Here is a 25,145-nt window from a genome sequence, read left to right as displayed (position 1 = left end):
TTGAAATAATTGAATATTATAAATATTATAAAAATATGATATGTGCATCATCAATCTTAAAAACTGTGGTTCTGCAGTGCATTTTATTCATGTGTGTTTGTGTAGCTTTGCATTTTTTGTCTGATTTAACACCGGCAGTGCTGAAAATCAACAGTCACACAATAAATGTTTTGTTTTATATCAAAGTTGTGACATTAAGATTAACATGAAGATTATCAGTCATCCAGGTCACTTTCATAGATAGATGTAATATCACAAGAGAATGAGCTGTTTGTCATGTACTCACTCTGGAAAGAGCAGACATTTGATAGGTAGCTCTTGCACACATGTGAAGGTATGTCATTATTTTCCTTATTAGAACACTACCTAAATAACAGTGAAATTAATGTGAAGGCTATTGTTACAGAATCAAGAGATTTCCCAGAAGTAATCTACAGTACATCAGCTGATTCATGTTGCTTTGCATTTACTATAGATTGAGCTTAATCTCCTGGTTTCACTCTGACAAATGACTCAGCAACCCTTCAGCAGTCCCTGTATGTACGTCTGTTTTGATAAAAACAAAGCAGTATCTATTTATTCACAGTTAATGAATAATTAAATAGAAACAGAGGATAAAACCTCAGACTTGTAAACCCTGGGTAAAATATATAAATAATGATCACCTGCTCTGTAAGCAGTGTGTTCATCTGATTAATGCAGGTTGTCAGGGATGTGCTGACACCTGGTGGATACTTTAGTATTGCATCAAATGAATGAGGAGGATTTGCCCGTGCAGAGCCACACTCTATCACCGAGAACAACAGAAATAAGTGAATTACAGACACTTACACTGCTTGTTAACATCATTGACAGTGTTTAAGTCATTCATGTCGGTAGGAGCACTGTGGTTTTGACAACTGTAAGCAATAGTAATAAAATGCACTATTTATTCTGTAATAAAAGACACAGAGAGCCTCACTTATCTGATTTAAATTCAACTTCTTACCATTCTCATAACCACAGCCTGCATCTTTTTACCTATGTTTACAAGAGCCTGAAAAAGAAATGACATTGTCATTGTTTCATTCTGCAGCATGACATACAGTACAGTTACAGTACATGTGTACTGTAAACATGTGCTTGTTTCATCTTTCAATAAAGATTTCATTAACTACTGATATCTTACTGGGTTTCCAGTGTAGCAGTGCTTCATAATGAATGTATGACAGCAGTGCATTTTGGGGTGTCACCTGTCTGGTTTGAACCTGGACACCACCATCCACCAGCTGTCCTGATATACTGTATACATGGTCTGATCTACCACAACTGATTGGCTGTGAGAGACACAGGAAAAACAGGAACCAAGACAAAATAAATACACTGATATCTTAGAATGTAAAATCCTGTTGTGCTTTCTGGTGTCCTTCATGGACATTTTGATAGCTGATTTCCAAGGTTGGGCATTGAATAAGTTAAATGCCTCCACCACAGCATCACTTACTGATCTCAGTGATGTGACAGCAGTGGTGACGCTGGCAGTGGCTGTGCCTGGGAGCCCATGTGTGTGTCACATAGGTGAAATATAATGAAATAATAAAAAGAAAGATAAGTAAGAGCTCTTTCACATGATGGTCATAAACCCACTGTAGCCTACACATGCTGTAATTTTTTTAAAAAGTTTGCAGCAGAATAGACCAAGGAGTGGTGAGTTAAGGGTGACCACTAACCAGGTTAGAGAATGGGCATCAGCCCTCCATCACGAAACCTTCGCTTATAGTTTCCATCTAAGTAACTTACAAACGATGGCTAGCTATAGGTAAGTTAGCTAAAGGTAATTCCCTCCTGGTGCAACAGCAGTAGTGCATTTAAACATACTTAACTCACCTTTAAAGGTGTGTATAACTGCTGCCGAAAAGCAGCTTGAAGTGCAGCCCGCACACCTGCCATTATGGCCTGTTTAATCTCCACTAAAAGGAGGGAGCCGGTGCTGGCAGCCATGTTTGGTTCATTTGTGACCGATCCAGAGTCAGGTGTGGGCGGGGCTGTGAGTTAGCATCACTGATTGGAGCAGAGTCATGGGCGGGGCTGTGTGAGGCCACGGAGAGTATTTGCATATTAATGGATATTTAGTTTTACATTCAGCATATTTAACATTTAACATGCATATTTAAGTTTAATATTCACATTTCCATTTCACGTTTACATTTAGACTTTGTCACATTTAGCTAAATGTGAGTGATATTTTTACAACCCCATTTAAACCTTTATCCAGTCTTCAGTGTTCTTTTGAGATGTAAGCATTGTAAAAGCCTGTTTACAATAGGCTACTCACTGATGTAATGATGCTTATGAGGCGCACAAGCTGTGGACCAAAGGCCCTAACTGGGCCCCCGCACCATAGCTTGGGATACCCCACCCGGAAGTGGGTGGTGGAGTCAGCGTCACCCAACTGTGGTCACACCACCATCGACACACTGCCTGCTGGGATGTAGCTCGCCACCGGAGAACTACGAAGGTTTTTAGACATCTGACATCGCTTCCAGTCGTCTCGAATCAACCAGTGACCATCGTTCGGTGTGTGGAAGGAGGAGAGAGCGGCGAGCTGCCAAAATGATGGAAGAAATAGACAGATTTCAGGTACCGAGTGCGGTGCAGGAGGCGGAGATGCAGGCTGAGATGCAGCCGCTGGTAAGTCAGATTTGTAGGCTGCTGTACGATGGAGATGATCGCTCATTGTTTTGCTCTGAATTTGTTGTTTCTAACGATATTATAACTCCTGGATGGCAGCGTGTGAGAGGCCTGCCATTCATAATGGGATCCCGACAAATCCCATTATCCACCGAGTGTAACACTGGTTGATGTACTTAATTGCCTTTCAGTAAGTTTTTTTTCCACTGCGACGGGAAAGTGGATTGTAAAAATGAAACACAGCAAAGAATCATCGATGCGCTCATACACCGTGTTTGTTCCTCTGAGTAATGCAAACAGCGTCCGAGCTCTGCTGCGCAGCATCCGTCATGTCTGGCGAAAACAAGCCCCCCATCCTAACACCACCGCTACATCCTCAGCATCTATGCAGCAAGTTACTCCGTTACTCTACGCCACATGCGTCACTTTCACAATGTTACCGAGCTGCGTCTAACCTGTATGTAACCATGTATTCGTGTTATGTGCCGCTAAAGTTCCGTCTTATTATAGAAATCAGTGTAAAGATGCAGCGTGCGCTCCGTGGCCTGTAGCGGGGCCCAGGGTTACTGCAGCCTGCAGGGCGGCCTGCGCTGCCTCTAGAGGATCAGACCCACAGCAACCTGCCTCAGTGCCTCCAAACTTTCCAACACTTCCGTTTATCACTGTGTCTCATGTGGCCACTGAATATTCTGCTGTTCCGTACACCTAAAAGATGCACAGGAGTGTTCACAAATCTGTAAACTTCCAACAGCTGTCCACATAATCCCACAACAACACAAACAAATCCAGGATACATCATGTTCACTGTTTTGCATTCACTAAAGAATTGTTTATTTGCTTGGCCTGAGTAAGGTTGGGAATATTATGCATTACAAAAATTCATTAATTATTCAGCACCGCCGTTGTAATGCACATTTCGGCTCATCCTTTTGTCCATGCTGTCTTATTGGCCTGCAGGATCCGGCGTCGTCCACGGCTTCAGAGGCAGACTCAGACACCAGAGAGGGCGAGCCGGTCACCATCAACTACAAGCCCTCACCTTTACAGATGAAAATAGGTACGCACGTTCCATCATGGAGTGTGACTTATTGAAGGATCTGTGTAGTTGTGCAAGTAAACTTGAATTCACAGTGATGGTGATCTAAACTACGCATAGCACAATGGCCAAAAAAATCATGACCAAAAAAAAACTACAGAACCTCATTCAGATTTTCATGTGCTACAGATGAATCTCATTTTTGGCCACGTTGGCCCTGTGTTTTAGATATTTCCCATGTCTTGTCTTGAACTTATGCACGAGGCGGTGAATATCACACACTCATGCATGTACCATCTTTAGAAAGTTAAGTTTACTCTGTTTATAAATCAGTACAGTCCTTAAAGATTCATTTCAGCACCTTGGACAGAGTCCAGTGTGTAGCAGCAGTCCTAGTTTACAGTAATATACACTGTTGTGTTGATTTTAAACAACAAAACTATTCCAAATCAGTATTCAGAACCCACATATTCAAAGCTTACTACATCTGCTGTTGAAAGTGAGACGACAGTTTTTGTCTCCAGTATTTCATTGTTAAATGTTTGTATTGTGTGACTCAACATCAATGATCAGCTGATGAACACAGTGATCAGAAACTGATCTGACCTGATGGCACATTTTTTTTGCCTTTACTTGAGTTACGTATAAAAGACAATCCTCACCAACTGATACCTGAATGCAAAGGTGCAAACACATGTTTCTCTCTCTCTCTCTCTCTCTCTCTCTCGTGCAGAGAAACAGAGAGAGCTTGCTAGGAAAGGTTCATTGAAGAACGGCAACACAGTAGGCAGTCCAGTCAACCAGCAGCCCAAGAAGAACAACGTTATGGCCAGAACACGGTAAGACAGCAGCACTGTGATGTTTGGTTAGTGAGGGAAAAAAATCTCAAACTAAATTTTCTGTCTTAGATAATATGTCTTACAGTAAATAAATACAGTGAATGTTTCAGTGAAGGCACAAAATAATAATCTCTTATTCTTGTTTATGATTAACAACATAACACATACGAGACCTCTCTCACCTCCAACACATTGACACCAGTATCCTGTGATGTCGCAGTGCAATTCATTTTCATCTTAAATACATATTGCATGTACAGATAGTGTTATTGATTTGGGTTTTGTCAGATGTCTGAATCAGAAATTGGACCTCTTTTATATTGCTGTTGTTCAGCTGTACTGCTGCCTCCAGGCCTCCTCACATTTATACATATCTCTGTCTGTCTGTTCTGTTCTTACTCATCTCTTTCTATTCCTGTTCCCCTTCTGGTAGGTTGGTAGTGCCCAATAAAGGCTATTCCTCTTTAGACCAGAGTCCAGATGAGAAACCATTGGTGGCCCTAGATACAGACAGGTGAGCACACACATGTCTTATTGCACTTATTCCTCCTGTTTTTCTTATTTGAGAGGCTCATACACACACACATATATGATACTAAAAATTACAATATTAGGCTAACCTCTGTCTTTCTGTTGCAGTGATGATGATTTTGACATGTCTAGATACTCTTCGTCGGGATACTCTTCTGCCGAGGTGAGATGTGTGCTAAAGCAGAAAACAGAGCATCTTATGCTCGTATTAACTGTCTCATTCACACCTTTGTCCTTCCATTTTCTATGATTGTCAAGAGGCTGCCAGTCAGACCTTTATAAGGCAGTCTCAGAGCAAGCTTGTTTTTATCCGTGCTGCTCATCCATGTTAATTCTGTGGGCGTGCACTCTCCCCTGCAAGAGCACGATTACACTGCTGATGCACCTGCACACAAACATCTACAAGGCACAAAGCAGGATATAAATGAAATTTAATCTCAGGTCCCTGCTCCAGCAAATCTTGTTTTCAACACTGCTGCCAATGCAAGTGCAAATCACAGACGCTTCATCATATTTATTCCCCTGAGGAATCCTGATTCTCACACTTTACATCATCTCCCTGTCTATGACAGGTTCAGGCTCATGGATATGCTCTAAATTGTATTAACCTTGCAAGTGTTCAGATTCTAATGCCACGGTGTGGTAAGGAGAAGCTACACGTTGCTGACTATTTGCACTACTTTGCACACGTGTACCACCTCACATGTGGTACCTGTTACCCCGTTACACTGCTTCAATTTAGGGCTTATTTCATGTTCACACATAACCCTTACACATTATTTTGTTGTTTGTCAATTTAATGCCTTATTTTAGTTTAGATGACATTTTTCTTTTACCTTTTTTTACCCCATGCATGTTTCTTGTTATTATATGTAACTTGTTTCATGTTTCATGTTTTATGCATGCACCAAATCACTGCAAATTCCTAGTAATGTGAAACCTCTTCACTTACATGGCAATAAATACAATTCTGATTCAGTTTAGCTGTTACCTCTTCTGTCTGTCTGTTTGTACTGTTGCTTAAAAAGTAGGGATGGCTCAGTACCACAGCCATGAGTACCTGGTGCAACTCCATGCAGTCTTTTCCCCACTCTTAAACAAGTAACTTACTAAGAATACATATGAATGCACCTTTCTTAATCTGGTCATCTAAACATCATGCTAAAAACATGAAACAAATGTTCTGCTTCCCAGAAGAAACGGGTACATAGTCAGTATGAATAGATTTCCCAGTAAACCAATTCTGGTTATCAGATCGGCTTATCTCTCTCTTAAAAAAGTTGCTGTTTTTGTTCATGCAATACCACCTTTGATTTCCACACCAGAAATCAGCTTTGAACCATTTAAACATGGTAAATGATGGTGTGGACGAGCCATAATGCCATAATGTGTGGATGACATATTTGTGTTTTTAAAGTGGTATTAAAAAAAAAAGAAAAAAAAAGAGCCAAGTTAAGAAGGATAAAGCAATTTTAGACTGTCTTATGTTTCTTTGTAAGCCCACTAACCCTTTTGTCTCCCCCTCGTGCTGCTCTAACCCCTCGTTCCCCTCTATCTACCCTTTCTTTTTCAGCAAATCAACCAGGATCTGAACATTCAGCTGCTGAAAGATGGTTACCGCCTAGATGAGATTCCAGACGACGAGGACCTGGATCTGATCCCACCGAAATCAGTCAACCCTACCTGCATGTGCTGCCAGGCAACCTCCTCCACCACCTGTCAAATACAGTAACCCCCTTCCCTACTACCATCTGCCCTCTGACCCTTTCCACACTACATGACCCCCTCCCTCATCCACATCCGCTGTGAGTTTACTTCACCACCAGAGTGGTGACAGTGAGGCATTGGTAGAATATTGTAATGACAGTTAAGTGCTATGATGATAATGACAATGACAAATAAGCAAATTAATGTATAGAAACTTTTGGCTTAAAATCTAGAAGGAACATAATTAAATAAACTGACTGTATAAAGTGGTGGTTTCCTCCTATGGTAGGACGTACGCTTGTGGTTGACAGCTCTTCTCCTGGTGAACACAATATAAGGTAACACACACTGATACTGGTTGACAGAAAGAACAGGAAAGTGATTTCAGTTTCCCTGAAGACTAAGAAATATTATCATAACTGCTGACTCAACTGTTTTGCTTACTACCTGAATTCTGGGTTGCATTTTTGCATTTTTTCTAGTTCTGTTTAGTATTACTTAACTTTTTGTCTTATTTTTAACTGAGGGATCAGAAAGAGTGTCGGTGCTGAGAAGCGTGGTTGCCTAGTAATGTATATCTGGTACTGAATTCTTGCACAAGGTTCTTATGTAGCACAGGCCTTGTCCTTGCACTCATTCACACTACTTTTGCTTTCTTTGCCCTGTTGGCTTGAGATGTTTAGGGGTGGATGTATGGACATGAATGTCTGAGGAACAAATAGCATGAGGATTGAATAGCTGAATGGGAAAACATAAAGTAGCTTGTTGCACATTTGATTTTTGCCCCGGTTCTTAATGTGCAATCATGTGCTGCTGTCCTGGCACAAGCTTGACTTTCGTTGTTTTGAATTTGCACTTTTTATTTCGGGTGTGTACTTTTTTCCTGTACAGAAGTGACAGTGGCTTATCCAAGGTGAACTGTGTCAAAAGGGAAGATTTCACACCTTGACACTTGACCCTTATGTTATCAAGGCCAAAGGAACTAGAGGGGGAACTTTGGACAGATTTTTCTGCAGTCCGTTGTGTTACACCCTCACTTTTATCTTTTCTCTGGTGATCAGTGGACACTCCCATCTCCCAATTTCTATCTCTTTCTCACACATATGCACATGCATGGATACTGATAAATAATGCCAAAATAATAAATGAGATTAATTTCTCTTTTGACTAAAAGGATGGAGATTGTTTTGTAACTGCAACATCAAGGATTGCTAGGAATGAATATCCTTCATTTACAACCCTCTCTCCTCTGAATCAGTTGTTTATTTGCAATTAGAGTATGCCTTAAGTACAGAGAAGTTTAAAAGTTGTGTGTTTATATTGCCATCTTGATAATTTAGTTTATTTGAATATTTGCTGTCTGTGAAGCTTTTTTTATTACATTTAAACACAAGTGGATTTTCTTTGATTTTACTTTTTTAATGATTTAATTGTATTGTAAACACTTCCATTACAGTATTTAACAATGTTATTATGTGCAGTGTATGAAGACGATAAATAAACACAAAGCAAATGTTCCACTGTTTGTCCTCATTAATAGGTGGATGTGTGAAGAGGAAATGTTTAGAAAGAAAAAAAAGAATACTTTAATGTTAAAACTTTTAAACAGTAATTATTACATAGAGCTATGTATTGCAATATCATAGGGGTTTGCATTGACAGTCCCTGATTACAGTACAGTAGCATCAAACCTGAAAGGCACCAGCATCTAATCACAGTTAATGCCAGAAAAGAAAAAAAAATACAGTATTTAACTTAATAAATGTATGTCTGTATTTACACACCATCTGGATATTTAATGCATTATGAGACAAGTATAAAAAAGTATCTAGCTCCTGTGGTGAATTCATTTAATAAGACCTCTCATCCCTTATAGTAATATTACAAAAGATTACCAAATAAAACACACTGTACCAAACAAATACAAACACGCTGCATGATGGAATTCATCGATTCACAAACACAACTGATCAAGATAGACAAAAATAATAATAAAAAGGTTTGTGTGAGATATTGTGCTTCCATGTTACCACCAGGGGGTGCAATATTGACTACATAATCGCACATGACATTATTCTCTGATAACAAAAGAAGCCGTCCAGACACACAAACAAAAGCTAGTTTCAGCATACAGCAGCTGGCACTGTTGGTATAACAGACAGTCAGTGATCTGTAGATATTTATGAATATTAACATAAAGACAATGTCCATTCAGGTAGTAGAAAGTCCTCTCAGCTACAAAACCATCAAAAGGCACAAACTTTTACACTTAAACAATGTCAAACAAGTGAAAAAAGTTACCCTGTTTGCATTCCCCTGCACTACTGACACAATTCAAGCCAACATTCCCGTATGATGTATGGTCTTGCTAAGGTACTGTAAAGGTATTTGGTGCATATATTTGTTTCTCATCTATGTGTCGACTCACTGCTTATGCCTAAAAGCTGATAGTACACCTGATTATACCTGAAGTCCATAGCCAAATATATGAAATTAAATAATCAAGCTCTGTCATTCTCTATAATATAGTTTTTTTCTATTTACTCTCTAATAACACTTTTCTATACTATAAGTTCTATAAAGGAAGTTTGATCTATTTACACGCTAATACTGCTATGTACATTCGCCTTGTCTTGGACTGTAAAGCAACTGTATTGTAGTGTATGTAAGTATGAGTCTATGTGTGCAATATTCACTTAAGTACTATTTCCAAAACTTAAAGAAGAAATATATCAGTCATGAGATTTTATTGATTTTTTTCTGTTGTCTTCATTTGTAGTAATAGTGTTAATGAAAACTATATATAATATGTACATGTGAATACTACTAGAAAAAGAAAACACAAAATACAAAGTACAATAATTACAAATGGCAAAACAACTAGACCATCCTCACAGACCCTGAATGACAATTAATAAATACCAATCACCTCATGGAACAAGGAGAAGAGCTCTAGATTAATTAGAGTCAATTTTTTCTGTTTGCTGTTGCCCAATGTTACACATGCAGTAGAAATACACTCTGAATAGTGGTCTGGCTGGTTGTCTTGACTTGACCGAACTTGTCTGTTTATTGCATGTACCTTTGTGTATTTCTGTACAGACTGTGGGTGTGTCTCTCACACCCCAGTGGGGCTTTGGTCTCCAGAATCGGAGGAGGACACGGACACAGAGCAGCGGTGTCTCTTGGCCACACTGGAACCCTGGAGCATGCTGGGATGGAAACCTGCGTGTCGCCGGGCATGTTTAGTCAGGTGGTCACTCCTCATGAAGCACTTGTCGCACATTGGGCAGTTGAAGCGCTTCTCGCCTGTGTGTGTGCGGTAGTGACGTGTGAGCTCGTCGGATCGGGAGAACTTCTTGCCGCAGTCTGGCCAGGTACACTCAAAGGGGCGCTCACCTGAGGAAACACACAAATGTGTATATATTTATTATTTTATATTGCTACCAATTTTCTATCTGTTCCAAGTGCAGGAGAATCTAGTCATTAAAACAAACAAGAAAAAGAACAATGCATCTACACCATGGTACTTGAGTTAAGCTCTCTGTAGAGCTGTAGGGAACAAACTGTGCTTTCTACTATTTCAGCAGAAGACAGACAGAGACTAGAGGAAAATGCCCTGCCAACGCGATCCTTATAAGAACATTAACAGAACATGATTTCGAAATCTGAGTCGTGATAACGCTGTGACCAAACCACTCTGCTGCTCTCTGCACCGACTCCCACTCCACGTGCTGCTATGAACCACATGTCTGCTCTTGTTTACAATCCGACGCGAGGGGGAAGCGGAGAAGGATGACGTATGAGGAAATGGTGCTGCAGAGCGGGTTACCTCCGGACAAGAACATGTGGGGACAACAGTGTCGCAGTGACCTGCATGTGAATCATAAACCAATATGTCAGCTAGACAGTTACCGTCTGTCATTGCGGTGTACGATTTAGAATCGCATGTCCTAAGATAAGCCCTATAATTAATCCTTGGAGCCATTATTCAAACAAACATCGTGTATCATGTTTCTAAGTGAATTATAGCACCTCAACAGGCTGTCTGTCTTACATGCATCACATATATGGGCGACGGCACGTGGTGTTCCCACAAGCCTGTTTGCGTGTCAACAACAATTTAAAATACACCTTTATCGCGCACACGCCGCCTCCTCCTCCTCCTCCTCCTCCTCATAGCCCAATATGGCCCCGCGAGTTACACCCCCACAGGACAATTCGTGGGACCACCTTTCTGTTAATCTGTTATTCATTTGCAAGAACATGTGGTTCCTTACACCCCCTGTACTCATCACGAACTCAATGCACTCTGCTGGGGGCTTTGTGATGACATCACTCTGTTTGGGGCCATTAGAAATGTTCACAGACTTGGTGTTCTACATATGAGCAGCACAGTTTTACTGGTGTGTAATCATGCGTCTGGAGTTTAAAAATATGATGGCACAAGTGACGCAGGGCGGTTCTGCTGTCGTCAACAGCACCGAGCCCGTGCGTTTCGTAGGCGTGTCACCCAGAATCAACTTACCGGTATGGACCCTTAGGTGGGCTTTGAGGTGGGACGACTTGCCGTACATCTTCCCACAGCCAGTGAAAGGGCAGCAGTGCCTCTTCTCGGGGGACTCGTGTCTCACCGCCGCCGCTTTCTTGTTCCGGGGCTGTTTGGGTGCTGGAGAGCCCCGACTGTCCCCGGCGTTCAACCGGCCCCGTTCCACCTTCTCCTGTGTGACGGGTTCACTGGCCCCGAGGCATCTGCTGCCCCCGGTGCTGGGGCTGTATTTGTTCAAGTCCAGTAAAATCATTGCCACCATCAGCAAAGTCCTGTTCTCTTGGTTCTCTTTCAGTATGTCCTCTGTCCGCCCCGGTGGTCGGCTGGGGACACAGTCTGCGGAGACATCAACCTCCGACATCACGATAGCAGACCCGGGCGGAGAACAGAAGCAATGTATCTAGAGTGAATGTATCCTGTTAAAAACAGCCCCGAAGAACGGACACGGTCAAGCAATCAGGCCGCTGTCCTCACAGGAAACATGTGGCTCATCATCCACACGTGTCGTCCTCAATGTGACTATTCCGCAAAGACTGCGTTTTCTTGTCGAGGTTACGGGGCGGATAAATAAACACCCCCCTCAGGAAAGATAGCAGTTTGAATCGTCCTCGGCTCTTCCTCCCTCCTTCTCCTTCTAGATTCCCCTTTTCCTTAACGCCGAATCACTAACACACCGCGTCTACCGTCCGAGCTATTGTGTCTGCGTTTATTCCGTCTTGCTGTGCGCTCTCACACATGCGTCAACTTGTCCCATTTTAGTGCGAGCAGCACTTCTTTCAACTCCAAGAAACAATTTCGCGGAATCCCACGGTGTCATAATAAAACTGGACTCTGATTGGCTAAGAGGAAACGTGACTCGGTTTTTGGAATCGCCTATTGACGCTGAGACTGGGCCAATCACAGGCTGAGACTGCTGGGAAAAGGGGCGGAACTGGACGGATGCTACCTCCAGGTACCGAGGAGAGCTGGGAAATATGGGTGTCACAGAGCCAAAGGGAATTTAAAAGTTTGAGCTAAATTTGTGTTAAGTGATTTTTAAGGTGAAAAGGCACATTTAATAAAGGTACTAAGTTCTTTACGCTCCCTCTCCTCTCAGAGGAAAACATTTTACTCCTCAACATTTATCTGATAGTTTTAATCACCTTTAAAATTAAGACAGATGATATAAAACATTAGAGACTTTTAGATGTCATTCAGTTCAAAAGTTGCCATACAAAAAGATTAAAAAAAGAAAAACCAAGCCAGCCACTGTGGCCTATTATACTTTAGCTGTGGACAGGTCTCACTTTGTGTCCCAGTTTCACAACCATGGTCTGATCCCAAATTAGCTCAGCCCTCAACATCCCTCAAAGCTACACTTGAACTCTTCAGTGCAAACTCACACATACAACAGGTATTTCTTACAGTCTTGCAAATTCACCAAGAGAAACAGATGTGCATATGAAATGAAAATTAAAAGCCAATGGACCAAGACAAAAACAAAAAACATGATGTGAACCAGACAGAAAAAAGCAGAGCCTTTGGTTCAGTCATTCATGACAGGGAAACCCAGCTGTGGGTTGCTTGAATTGAACATTGAGCATTTTTCTCTGTTGTCTAAACAATGTGAATACACGATATTCCCTGGGAGTGTTTATACAAGAATGTAAGAGGTGTTTTCCTGCAGTTTTTGTCACACATGACTAAAGCTAAGTCCTTTATGCCTCCCTCGAACCATATGGCTGATGTAACCATGGTAATATGGTATGAAAGTGGCACACCTCCTCTGAACAACTGCAATAAAACCAGTTAAAGCGTTCAGTTACCACCTGACAGCAGATTTATCAAGATCCCTCACTTACTCCCCTGTCAGAGAAGAAACTGACTGTACTGGTGCAGGAAGACTGCAAGGAGTACTGGCGCAGAGGCCTTGTTTGTGCACCACAGAGTCAAAGAGAGCGGGGACTTCTCGTCCTTTTCCAGGATCGTCCCACATTGGAACTCCGCCCCCCCCCCCCCCCCCCCCCCCCCAACTTCGGGAGCGGAACCCCCAAATTTCCAGGAAAGAAATTTGTTTGAAAGTAAGGTCCTGGGCCCCTGCACCCGCCCCTCTTGCTCTGCTCCTCTCTGCAGCCGAGCTGTAAACATTTCCTTCTGAGGAGGAGGCGCTTCTGCTCTGCGCACTTCTTCTCACAAAAGTGCAAGAGTTCAAGAGTGCACGGCGCAACTGGGTCATATGGTTGTGTTGACATGTTGCACTGATTGTTACGTGGATTAGATTGTTTTTCAGTTGTGTGGGCGCGTGCGTGAGAAGTAACCGAGGACGAGAGAAGGGAGGGGGGCACGTGCTCATCCAGAAGTACAAAATGTTCCCTTCCACGTGCGGCAGTATTGGCTGACGCGCACTGCCGGCACACTCCTTCATAACAACCCCCCATTTTTATAATAGATAAATAAAATAATAAATATGTAGTAATAGATAATAATATAATAGATATAGAAGAAAAGGAGAAGAACAGACAAGACACAAAGTACCAATCTATTTAATTGTTTATTTAACAATGCATGCCAGACAGGATCCTATTCACATTGAAGAATACAGATTTGTATTTGCATCCAAATACTCACTACTTTGATTTCATATTATTATCTCCCTCTATCTTTCTCTCAGTCAATCAATACAGGTCATCTCTGTACACGCTGAGTGGAAGAACTGCATGCATTTAAAGGACATTAACTAAAGTGTGACTGTCAGAGGGATAAGTCCCTTTGTATTCGAACAACATCAGTAATTATTGCAGAAAAAACATGTGCGTGGAACTCACTTTAGCTCACAGGATTCACATCATGGAAGTAAATCTGTTGATCATCATCATCACGATCCCCCCGCCCAAAAAAATATCAAAAAAATACTTTACACTGAGATTGTGTTGGGTTGTGTTATTGTAGCTTCCCTGTTACTAGAGTCAACTAAATGTCTAGGTTCACACGCAAGGTAATTTAGACATATACGGACAAATTTATATCCATGCCATGGACATGTATGCTATGCTTTCCTTACTGTAAGGATCAAGAAACGATAGATTTACTATCAGTCAAATAGGACCTAAACTTTAGTGGTTAGACTTTAGTCTAACATGACATCTGCTTTCATACTTTGCCATGAATGGCTGAATTGAGCCTTACAACCATTGCTTGGTTAACGCTTGACTCCCACAGCTGTGGTGACAGCTGGCAGAAGAGAACGACTCAGCTTGTTTCCATTTGGTTTGACAAAGTTTGGTTTAGTTGAAAATGTAAGGGTCACAATGTGCCCGTCCAAAAACCTGTTCTACCAAAGCACAAACCTTCAAACAAAACAAAAAATCCCTCCTTTTTTGCTGGAAATTGAAACTTCACTGGGTAAACAAATCAATCAAGTATGAAGACATTCATTCATATTATAGCCTACTATTGCCATTTATGTAATGCAAAACAAAATAGTTTCCTAAGATTCTGGATTAGACTCATAAAGCACAGTGATAATATTGAATTCCTTCTGCTCAAAACAAACTCATATGCTCCTTTCTCCTTTCTTCTCATCCTGACTCCATTATGTGCCTTCTTTCTTGCATCACTTGGGTAATATTATCCCTGAGCACTGACCTGGGGTCAACCTTTTTATCGCTTAACCATACCGCAACCAACATATTTGCTGAGGAAACTGCAAATCTGATCTTTTGTATCAGTTGCCTAGCTACAACATGCCATCAAGGTGTTTTTTCTTTTACTCCACCGATCCTTAAATGATGTTTAAATGATTTAGGTTAATGGAAGATTTCATACTTTTTAAAAAGAATCATCAGTTTGCTGGTACTTTGCCTATGACCGTGGTTGTGTAACATGTTTTGTCACTGTGTTACATGCCCACAGGATTTGTCCTTTCCACACTTCCTGTTTATTGTGCTTCTCAAAGTCAAGGAAGACCAAGAAACACTGTGTAGGCAGGTGTGCAATGCATTGTGGTAGTGTATGACTACCCCTTGCATCCAAAAATGGCCCCGTAGACACATACCATGAGACAAATAACATCCCAAGGGGACATTTAACAGTCTTGAGTAACACAGCTTAGCAAATTCAAGCAAGAGGGAAGAGGTTCTGAAACATGATGCTGTATCTTTGTCCCTATGTCTCATGTGCAAATGTTTTTCTTCTTTATCTGTTAAAACGGTTTCTGGAGTAGTCAAATTCATGTCCATAAAATACAGTCTACAAATAACAATTCCTCCACTCTGTACGTCAAATGTGTACAAATAAAGCAACAAAGGTGTAGGAGAAAAATAACCTCTGGTGTTTTGGCCTCTATGAAGAGAGAAAAAAAGACATGGATGAGAAATTTCACAGATTTTTGAACCACATCAGTCTCCCCACATACGCCATCCATGCCCAAAAGGCACCCTAAGTTTGGTATACTGGCAACTATGTATTGCCATGTCAACATTAGAAAATTCTCATAAGCTGCTTGATAAAACATACGATTAAAAACTACTTTAAATACTTTAAATATGATTGAAATGTACAGTATATCAGACAATTCTATATTTAATAAATAATATAATACATCTTCATTTAGTGCATGTAGATGGTCATCTTTTATTAAATTTAAAAGCTTAATTAGAAAATACTTAAAATTCGACAAAAATATCACTGAGAAGATATAAATATTAATTTTGTAATTCAAACAGGCATTTACCGTAATTATCAATAATGAGCAAGAAAAAATGTCAATAAATAGAATCAATCTCAAAAGAAATGCAACATGATTCAACTGAATTGTAATAGTGAGAAAATATAAAACAAACATTAAAAATCAGTAAGAATTCTATTCATTTTCAACTATCTTATCTTTACAAAGCTATTAGAGAAATACACCTTCTCCTCCAGATTTCTTCCATTACAATTAAAAAATCAGAAAAAAAATTTAAACACTGATCTGGCTTTCATTTTTTTACATAACAACAACCCAACGCCTCCTCCTTCATGTCACTTAAAATGCACGCTTTTCTTAAATCTCAGCTAGAATGCATATACTCACAGCTTATTTCCAAGCTTCTGTTCAGTCAATTCATAAATTAGCTCTTTCTTTAGTAGCTCTCTTTGACCTGTATATGATTTATTATCTACTTCATCACTGGGCATCTGCTGTCTCTTTTTTTGCAGTGGTTTTCTTAGGAAATCTATTAAAAATAAAAAATAAAAAAGTTATGTAACAGATGAAGGACGGATCCATTAGGTGTAGGTGGATTGCAAAAATAATGCCACTGCCAAAACCTGAAGAAGAAAGGGGCTACGAGAGAGCTACGATTCATTGAGTGGAAAGATTTTTGGTGTCAGGTGCAGGCAAAGAAGGTTCACATCAGGTTCGCCCAGCACGGCTTTGCTAGTTCTGACATAGGCCCATTGCGCCCTCTTGTGCCCATCTCTTGCAAATTGCACTTGTTAAAGCTCTCTGGGATCACTTGTGAACTCCCTCTATGTGAAATGAAGGACGTCACTGACCATGTATGTGTGTAGATAATATGCATGTGACTGACATCATACACAATCTAAATTAGCCATTACCTTTACGTTGATACAGGCTCTTGCCTATAAAAGCATGACTGGAGACAGATGATAATGACTTTTTGAAAGGAGAGTTTAAAAGCTTAATGTTTACAATGTGGTGTTCTAGTTCCTCTCTGACGCTACAATATATAATAAAAAGATTTTATATTTCCTTGAAACCTAAAATAAATATTGATTTCTTTAAAATGTACTTTTATATCCAGAGGTAAGTTGTTGCCACGTTTTATTTCCTGTATAAAGCCAGAAGTAGTAGCTTCCTCTGGCTCGCTAGTGTTGGGGGAGTTTTATGAAGAGAATAAAATATTGTGGTAGTATTGACTCTAACCTAAGACAAAATGACAACATGAGGTGGCTGCCTTTGCTTTCTTTATCCTATTTTTCTCACACTTGACAGTGCCTACAATATAATGCAGCTATAGGACTAACAGTACACTTTGTCTGACTAGTGTGACTGGTATGTGATGCAACACAGTGACAGATGTCCACTCGATGTAAAGGTGGCGGGTGGAAGACATACAATACAAATACACCTTCCATTGGCCAGAACACCCAATTGAGAGTTACTTAGCTACAAGAGGTAAAAACTATTCTAGATTCATAGCTCTTTGTTTTGACTGGTGTACAGTAGGACCCCGTTTATCTTCCATGTGTTTTTTCCCTGCTGATCTATGATTCAGGGTAAAGCTGCCCTTCAACACTGACTGCAAACAAAACTTTTCTAGCCTTGAATGTAAGAGAAATAATCTCCAGATCTGGATCAGCATTTATTGGCAACTTCACCCTGCTCTCACTTTTGCCCTTGGCTCATTCGGTTTTCCACCCTGGTCCTAACAGTGTGTGAGTGCACCAATGTGTCCTTGTCACGTGTAGTTTTGTCTATCAAAGCTGCGAAAAGCTGACGGAGTAGCCAGTTTCCTCATGGAGAGGGTGTCAGTCTTGGTTGTTTCAGGCCTTGCTCCAGACTTACTCCTGAGGAAGGGGTTTCTGGTTCCTGCCAGACCCCGTCCCCCAGGCCCAGGCCCCCTGTCTGCCCCCAGACCCGGTCCCCTCTCCATCCTCTCACTCACCGACAGGCTCTTCCGGTGCGGAGGGGCCAGCGTGAGGGAAGGATGGGAGTCGTCTGAAGAGCAGCTGTTGGCTCGCTCCAGCCTAGAGAAGGGGGAACAGAGAGGGGCCCCACTGGGCCCACCAAGACCCCCCAGGCGAGGGGTATCAGGGACTGGAATCAGGTCCTCAGGATCCTCTGGATCAGACTCTGTATGACTAAGCTCTGCCTCTCTCTCCGGGTGAGAGGAAACAATGTCTGACGGTTTATCAAAGGGGAATGAAGTGGAACCTCCAGGTGAGTGTGAGCGTTCTGCAGGGGTGTACGGAGCTGAGACACAGCGGGTATCGATGCAGTCAGTGATGCTGGTGTACTCTGCAGCCTTTACCTGGACTCCTGCCCCCAGTCCACCATAGCAGCCTCTAGGTGTAAACATGAGGCTGTGGGACTTGACCAGAGGAGGTTCGTCCAGGAATGATGTGCCTGCTGTAGAGAGGTAGCGACTGCTCTTAGAGCGTTCGAGCAGCCCAGCTGAGGGAGGTGGGGATGGTTCCATATCCCAAGGAGGTAAGGTGGTGTCTGGTAGGAGGTGTGCTGAGCACAATGACAAATCAGCAGCTGCACTGTCATCAAACATGGCTCCAGCTGTCCCACTGCTGCCTACACCGCCCTCCGAGTGCCTGTCGCCCAAACCACTGGTGGCAATGCTGCTGAACTCTCGGCCTCCCGGCAGCACCGTCTCCATGTTATCTGATTGCAGCGAGGAGTCTCTCTGGAGTGGTGGGACCATACGGAGAGGATCCAGAAAGACCTCTGCAGGCCCCACCTCCTCAGAAGTCGAGACATATATATCAATGCACGATGATGGACGGTGCTGCTGGGAGACTGACAACGTCGCCAGTGGGAGGGGCTTAGACTCCTTGGGGGCGGCAGCTGAGGACACAGATTGTGAGCTGTTGGCTCGGTGAAGGCTGAGTGACCGCTCTTTGAAGAAGCTTTCAGCTCTTTCAGCCCCACTTGAACGTTCAGCAACACGGCCACCTGAAACATAAAAAGAGTGACTCCTTGTTCGTGTAGCCATGCCAGTAGGAGAGGGAGGGGACATGGAGCCCTCAGCTGTTCCCTCCAGCGCTTCCTGCAGGCGGTAGGCATTCCCTTCTGTGCTGTTAAAGCTGCTTTGGCGGAGGATGTATGCTGCATCTGGACACTCAGCTTGGCGGAGTATATATGCAGAGTCTGTGCAGTCGGATGAAGTCCGGGAGCGTGCTTTGTTGACCTCCACACGCTCAACACCTGTCACACGCTCCAGAGCCACGGCAATTCGCCCAATCAGCTCCTCCATTTGGGCTAGACGGATATCAACAGTCTGCAGTGATGCTTTCATGAAGTGTTCCCTCTCATTGACTTCCTCTAAACGCATTGCCATGTTTTCCACCCTGGTCGGGAAGAGACAAAGGAGACGATAAAGCACCAAAGAGGGGAGGACAGTAAGGGAGAAAATCAATCAAACGTGCAGTCTGTTGGGCTATCTTAGAAGTCTAGTATCGTTTGATGCCCTAGACAAACATCACAGGGGGCCCCTCCAAACAGTGTCCATAACCAAATGAAACTTTTCTTCATTTTGTTTGACTTTTGTTGTCATTTGCAATGCACCACACTTGCATGGTGTGAGCATGGTCTTCAATTAGGGAGGTTTCCTAATTTTGTACAATACCACTGCTGTAGTTTAAAGTTGTTTGGGTGCCCCAACCCTACGCCATCATAGAAGAAAGATGGAAAATAATGAGTATGGACATAATTTCTGACCTTTCTGAAGTGACCCTGATTCGCTCATCGTTAGAAGAGTGGAATCTGTCATCTTTCTCTCTGAAGTACTCTTCGATGCATTGCTCTTCAAAATCATGGACTTTCTTCAGCTCATCTTCTGTGATGAAAAGCTCTGTGGATCAAAAGAGGTTGTTACTGCTACAGTGGAAGTGGTGAAGTCAATTCACAGAAAAGTTTCAACTTTTCTATTTTAGCACTGAGATGACAGACGCCGCTTACTCAGGCCATAGTCCCGCTCGTCATCATCGTGCTTGCGCCAGCGACAACAGAGATGCTTAAGGACCATAGTTATGTGGCTGAAGATAATGAGAGGTGGAGGAAGGACAGGGCGTTCGTGGAAGGTCATGATGAGCTGGTAACGCTGAAACTTCCACACCTGGTTGGAGATGGACTTCACTTCGAAGAATGTATTACTACAACAGACACAGACAGGAATGCTAGACCAGCCAAGATACATTATATACTTTGAATAAACTAAATCAAGCCATCCAATTCCTCTTTTTTTGCTGTTTACAAGTCTTAAATTTGACACACACAACAACAATGAAAAGCCTATTTACACATACTGTGTCATTTTTTGGCAGCTCAGGGCCTCCAGACATATATTCATGAATCTCTGGAAAACTCTATAACATGCATATGTCTGTCATTAGGTAATGCTCCATCTTGGATTTCTATGATCATATTTTCAAAATGTTTCGCGCCCTGAGGTGTCTGTAAAGCAGAGGTGTTCACGTACTTGAATACAGCTATGAGTAGGTTGACCAGCAGTATGTTGGCCACCAGCAGGTAGCAAGCCATGATCGCTGGTACAATCCAAGCACCCGTCTTACAAGGAGGCAGGGCGACCACCACCCCGTCCTCTGTAGTGATGTTCTGACCACACGGGGCTGCGCAATGCCACAAAATGAAAAGTTACATAAGGTCTTTCAGCAAAGACTCTCATTCATTGCTTATAAATATTTTAGTTCTGGATGCACAACAACTTAAAATACATGCAGCCACAACATGAACAGAGAAATATAATAAAATAATACAAAGCAAATAAAAAGCACATATAAAGACAAACACAAGAACAAAGAGACAAGCAGAAAGTACCAAACAAAATGCATAATTAATTACATGTTTCGCAAACAAACAAGAAGCATAACTTGTTTTTATGCTTCTTTACTTAAAGAGGGGACTGGGAATAGTGAACACTATAATGTAGGGGCTCATGTTCAGAAAATGAGCATTTTAAAACAAACAAACAAAGAAACAAACATAAAAACACACACAAAAATAACACAACCATAATGTCTCATCACAATTTGTGTTCGCAATATATTTAAACATGGACCCAATGTTTAAAATATATTGTCACATATGTGAGCCATAGCTTTATCCAGCAATGGTTGATTGCTCTGAATCATTTGAAATGTGTTTAGGATACATAGTATGTTTTTTCCATCTGTGATGGTTCAGTTGCTGTGGCTTATCTGAGAAACATTCAGCATTTGTTCGTGGTTTGTTTGCCTTTGAGATTCATTCTAGTCATGCTCATCATTGCTTGGTGTTCAATTGTTTCACACAATGCAGCCCAAAGACAGAGAACTGAAGTAATTTTTCTATTTTTTTAAATTATTTTTCCCTTAAAAATTTGGATTTAAAAACTCTGACAACTGAACCACATGAAAAAACAGATCATAGATGATGAAGGGTGGCTAATAAACGTGTGTATGCTTGTGTTTTATTCTTGCATGATGTGATATTGGCCATATTTTAGGTTGGCTATATCGGCATGAAATATTTCAGCTATGTTGTGACTGCTCCAGCGAGAAGCTTAGCCGGCATAACAGGAGGGGTGATATGGTTCAACGTGACAGACGGTGTTATCATGGCAGGGCCACTTCTTCAAAAGAAGCCAGTTTAAGGTCAGATAATAGAATAAAATGGAAAAAATATTAAGGGGATATCAAATTTTAAAAGTTTGATTGTTCCCCTCAAGGTGACGGCTGACCAGAAACAAAGAACATGAAAATAGTTAGACACATTTGAAAAGTGATTCTGCCATGTACCAGTACCATTTGCCAGCCAGTGCCGGAATCAGTCAGAGTAAAGTTGCTTCCAGTATACAGCCTTAGGCGCTACTGGTTGTCTCAAAGATTTGTAGAAGAATGATAGAGTCAGGCCTTCATTCAGGTCAGATTTGTTACTGACAGACAATGCTGCTTATATCCAGTAGCTGAACCCAAGAAGCCAACACATGGGGGCAACTTTAGCCTGCAGAGCAGTAGAGCTGCATGCACACTTTTGTCTCAAGTGGCCTCTAGTGGTAAAAGTGGGCATGACATGGAGGTAATGTGAGGATGATGGAGGAGAGGTGGGCTCGGTAGATGTGGTTAAGCTGATGTTTATATCTATAGATTTACTGGGATTTTGACTGCACTGGGATGGACCATTATTACGCCAGGTTCCATGAGTTCGAAAGTAATTTTCGACCAGCCAGAGTTTTTCATTCAGCCTGTGCTGTAACTTCCTACTATGCATATCTGAAACAAAGAATGAAAACATTATTTCAGATCTCTTCTCTTTGGGCCACTCCTCACATTCTGTACACACCATCATATATACTGCCATACAAGAGGACAACAGAACAGCACAGTGTACAGTACAGTGCACTCTCACTCCCAGGACATTTTCTGACTCTCAGGACACATTGTTTTTTTGATTTATTGAATAAGAGTGTCACTTCGTCTATGACGTATAAAATAATGTAGAGACAAAACAAGACCCATGGAGGTGTAGAAACAAAAGCTGTCAAGAGTTTCCCCAAATCATAATCAATTATAATTCCAGTTTATGTTGCGGGTAAGAGTTTGTTTTTATATGCATCTAATACAAAGAGATATCTTTGAGTAATGTTGAGAAGGAATGACTAGAATACATGTATTCTGCCACACTACTTGCTTGTCTCCTAATTTTATTCAGTAGCTCACACTCTGGCCCTGAACTTACGGTCAATCTGGTCAGCGAACACCTCTCCGTAGATCATCCAGTAAGGCATGAAGAAGATGTTCCTTGCTAACATCCAGGACGGATCTTCGTTAGGGTTGAGGATGGCCTGACGAGCCACTCCAAAGCTCATCAGCACCACCAACATGATGATCACAAAATACATCATGTCGATCATCTGACGGAAAGAGCGGGGTAAAGGAGGGTTGTTAAGAGAGAAGAAGGAGTGAGAGGTTAAACAGGAAGACAAAAATAGAGAGAAGCAATGTGTGTGTGTGTGTGTGTGTGTGCATGGAACAAGAAGTATCAAACTTATACAGTGGGGAAACATTTTAAAAAGTTCAATACATGATGATCTACATTTACATTTTCTATTACTATTCCTCTTACTCTCAGTCGGTCAATTAAGCTTTGATTTAATTTGTTCTGGAATGAAACCTTTAGATAACATTTAAAATGCCCTTAATACAACTTAATCTGAGGGTGACTAATACGGTTAGGGGAACACCTTCACTCCCAGCAAATGTCTGCTCCCCCTGTTACATGGTGTTTTTGAATTAAGACTGTGTCCTGAAATTAATCTTACAGTCATGCCTTTTCCCTTTTTTGTCCTGTCTCCTTTTTTTAAGAAGGTGAGAGAGTAATGAGAACATAGTCCAACCACCCTAATAGGAGGTCCATGGTACCAATGCTCAGTGGATAGGGTCGCTCAGAAAAATCTAACTTTTAATTTTGTTATAATTACTTCACCAGGCTGTCATAAGCAGTGTTAAAGGGAGCACAGGTATGATGGGCATCCATGCTGTCTGCTCCCCATTCACAATAAAAAGTCTGTGTCAGGCTGGCTGCTGCCCGCTGGATGATTTTAAGCCTGATTTATCTCCCCCACAATGTTTCTCTTTTACTTACACTACTTCTACACTTGTACATGTTGAGTCAGTGCATACCAAACTGACTTCAGTATCTCAGGGCTACAGCAGCAACAGTGATCCTTGAAGAATACTTTTTTTTCACAGATTGCTCCTTTAAAGTGTTTCTAATGTTTCCAGAAGGACAGGTGAAGGACGCTATTTTGTGTTAAACACTTTTTTTTACCGTAATTACACTTTTTTATGTCCCTGAACTGCTTTGACTTCAAACTAGCCTGTGAGGCTGCAACATCACACATGCCAATTACTTGATTAAATCATTTTAATGCCAATCCAAATATTTTTCTTTCCCCCTAAGTATCTGTTGATTTTAATACCAAAGAGGTTGTGTCCATTCATACACAGCCCATGTCAAAGACAGCAAAGCCTCAGATATAGAATTCAACCTTTGATCCCCTCTCCAGTTTTGTCACATATGTATCAGTGGCATTGCTCTTGTCTCAGTGAGATTAAACAATAAAGTTAAGAGGCATACAGGACCTTAAAACTCACCCTGGCAAAATACATTTTTGTATCTACTAGACTCAGTAGGTCTTACTGTCAGTATAGTGAAAAGGTAAACAGACATACGTGAGACGACAAAACATGAGACATACTGTACGAAGGAGGGACAGACATTGACACACATCTGGCCACCCCTGCCTCTTCTCACCATCTTGCCAATCATCATCACATATGGACCCAGGTACTTGTTGACTCCAAAGATGTCAAGCAGCCGGATGTACCAATAGATGATGTTGACGCAATATATGACCCTTCCGTAGCTCATGAGTGGTGGCTCCTGAAGGCGCAGAACCATGCCAACGGAGAATATGAGGATAGCCATGAGGTCTGTGATGTTCCAGTACTCCTGAAGCCACACCTTCACCTTCTGTAACAGCTTCCCTGGCTCTGACATCAGGATCTAGGAAGATGGGAAACTAATCAGTAAAGGAAGATGTAGATGGTGAAAAGGTCAAAACTGTAAGAAGTCCCCTAAAAAGAAATAGAAGGAAAACATACAGAAATGCATTCCAAGATGACCGCCATAAGAGGGCAGTATGAGTTCACCAATCAGAGACTCTATCAAATGTATGAGGAAGAACTGTATTGCAGCTGACACAATTAATGCATTTCATCCACTTACAGTACAAACAAAGCCACGGAATGAGGCTCAACATATATATATAACATAACATATATGGACCCCAAACCTCTATTTTCCATTTGCTTTTCTATTCTTTTACGCTTCTATGTCCTGCCTTTATTTCCACCATCCTCATGCTATCTACTTCTTCTCCTTTGACACACTTTCTTTTCACAGATCCATCAGTGATTTCCCTGTTTGTTTCAAGATGTTTGTTAATATAGACACAGTGCCTCGCCTTAGCTCTGCATTGATGAACTGAATTAAACCGTAGGTGACATAATTACAGCGCGCCTTGTGCCTTCAGTT

General features: G+C 41.6%; 3 protein-coding genes across 5 annotated transcripts in view; 1 reads left to right on the top strand and 2 right to left on the bottom strand.

Moving 5' to 3' along the window:
- Positions 1–2,446: 2,446 nt before the first annotated feature.
- Positions 2,447–8,102, top strand: fam219ab (family with sequence similarity 219 member Ab). Its single transcript, XM_028414362.1, has 6 exons — positions 2,447–2,670; positions 3,628–3,727; positions 4,440–4,545; positions 4,979–5,059; positions 5,185–5,239; positions 6,650–8,102. The coding sequence occupies exons 1-6, from the start codon at positions 2,593–2,595 to the stop codon at positions 6,806–6,808; spliced, it is 579 nt and encodes a 192-aa protein (XP_028270163.1). The 5' UTR covers positions 2,447–2,592; the 3' UTR covers positions 6,809–8,102.
- Positions 8,103–8,345: 243 nt separating this feature from the next.
- klf9 (Kruppel like factor 9) lies at positions 8,346–12,109 on the bottom strand. Its single transcript, XM_028414361.1, has 2 exons — positions 11,312–12,109; positions 8,346–10,182 (listed from the first exon to the last, which is right to left on the bottom strand). Exons 1-2 carry the CDS (start codon positions 11,691–11,693, stop codon positions 9,902–9,904), a joined length of 663 nt encoding a protein of 220 aa, XP_028270162.1. The 5' UTR covers positions 11,694–12,109; the 3' UTR covers positions 8,346–9,901.
- A 5,666-nt stretch (positions 12,110–17,775) lies between these two features.
- Positions 17,776–25,145, bottom strand: part of trpm3 (transient receptor potential cation channel, subfamily M, member 3) — a 101,944-nt gene continuing 94,574 nt past the window's right edge. For all 3 annotated transcript variants that reach the window (XM_028413350.1, XM_028413351.1, XM_028413352.1), the window contains 7 exons: positions 24,363–24,614; positions 22,785–22,959; positions 22,199–22,318; positions 20,527–20,677; positions 20,007–20,200; positions 19,767–19,899; positions 17,776–19,396 (listed from right to left, as the gene is read on the bottom strand). In XM_028413350.1, coding sequence (XP_028269151.1) covers positions 17,776–19,396; positions 19,767–19,899; positions 20,007–20,200; positions 20,527–20,677; positions 22,199–22,318; positions 22,785–22,959; positions 24,363–24,614 — 2,646 coding nt within the window. The remainder of the gene's footprint in view (positions 19,397–19,766; positions 19,900–20,006; positions 20,201–20,526; positions 20,678–22,198; positions 22,319–22,784; positions 22,960–24,362; positions 24,615–25,145) is intronic.

Source organism: Parambassis ranga, chromosome 9 (assembly GCF_900634625.1).
Source record: "Parambassis ranga chromosome 9, fParRan2.1, whole genome shotgun sequence".
Taxonomy (NCBI): Eukaryota; Metazoa; Chordata; class Actinopteri; family Ambassidae; genus Parambassis; species Parambassis ranga.
Note: the sequence above shows the minus strand (reverse complement) of the source record. Positions and strands in the feature narration are given on the sequence as shown.

Excerpts from the sequence above, each read along its gene's own strand:
- fam219ab (XM_028414362.1), top strand. The coding sequence starts at position 2,593 with ATGATGGAAGAAATAGACAGATTTCAGGTACCGAGTGCGGTGCAGGAG. Across the intron at positions 2,671-3,627 it reads AGGCTGAGATGCAGCCGCTG|GATCCGGCGTCGTCCACGGC; the intron begins GTAAGTCAGATT and ends ATTGGCCTGCAG. Across the intron at positions 5,240-6,649 it reads CGGGATACTCTTCTGCCGAG|CAAATCAACCAGGATCTGAA; the intron begins GTGAGATGTGTG and ends TTTCTTTTTCAG.
- klf9 (XM_028414361.1), bottom strand. The coding sequence starts at position 11,693 with ATGTCGGAGGTTGATGTCTCCGCAGACTGTGTCCCCAGCCGACCACCG. Across the intron at positions 10,183-11,311 it reads CCACCTAAGGGTCCATACCG|GTGAGCGCCCCTTTGAGTGT; the intron begins GTAAGTTGATTC and ends GTGTTTCCTCAG.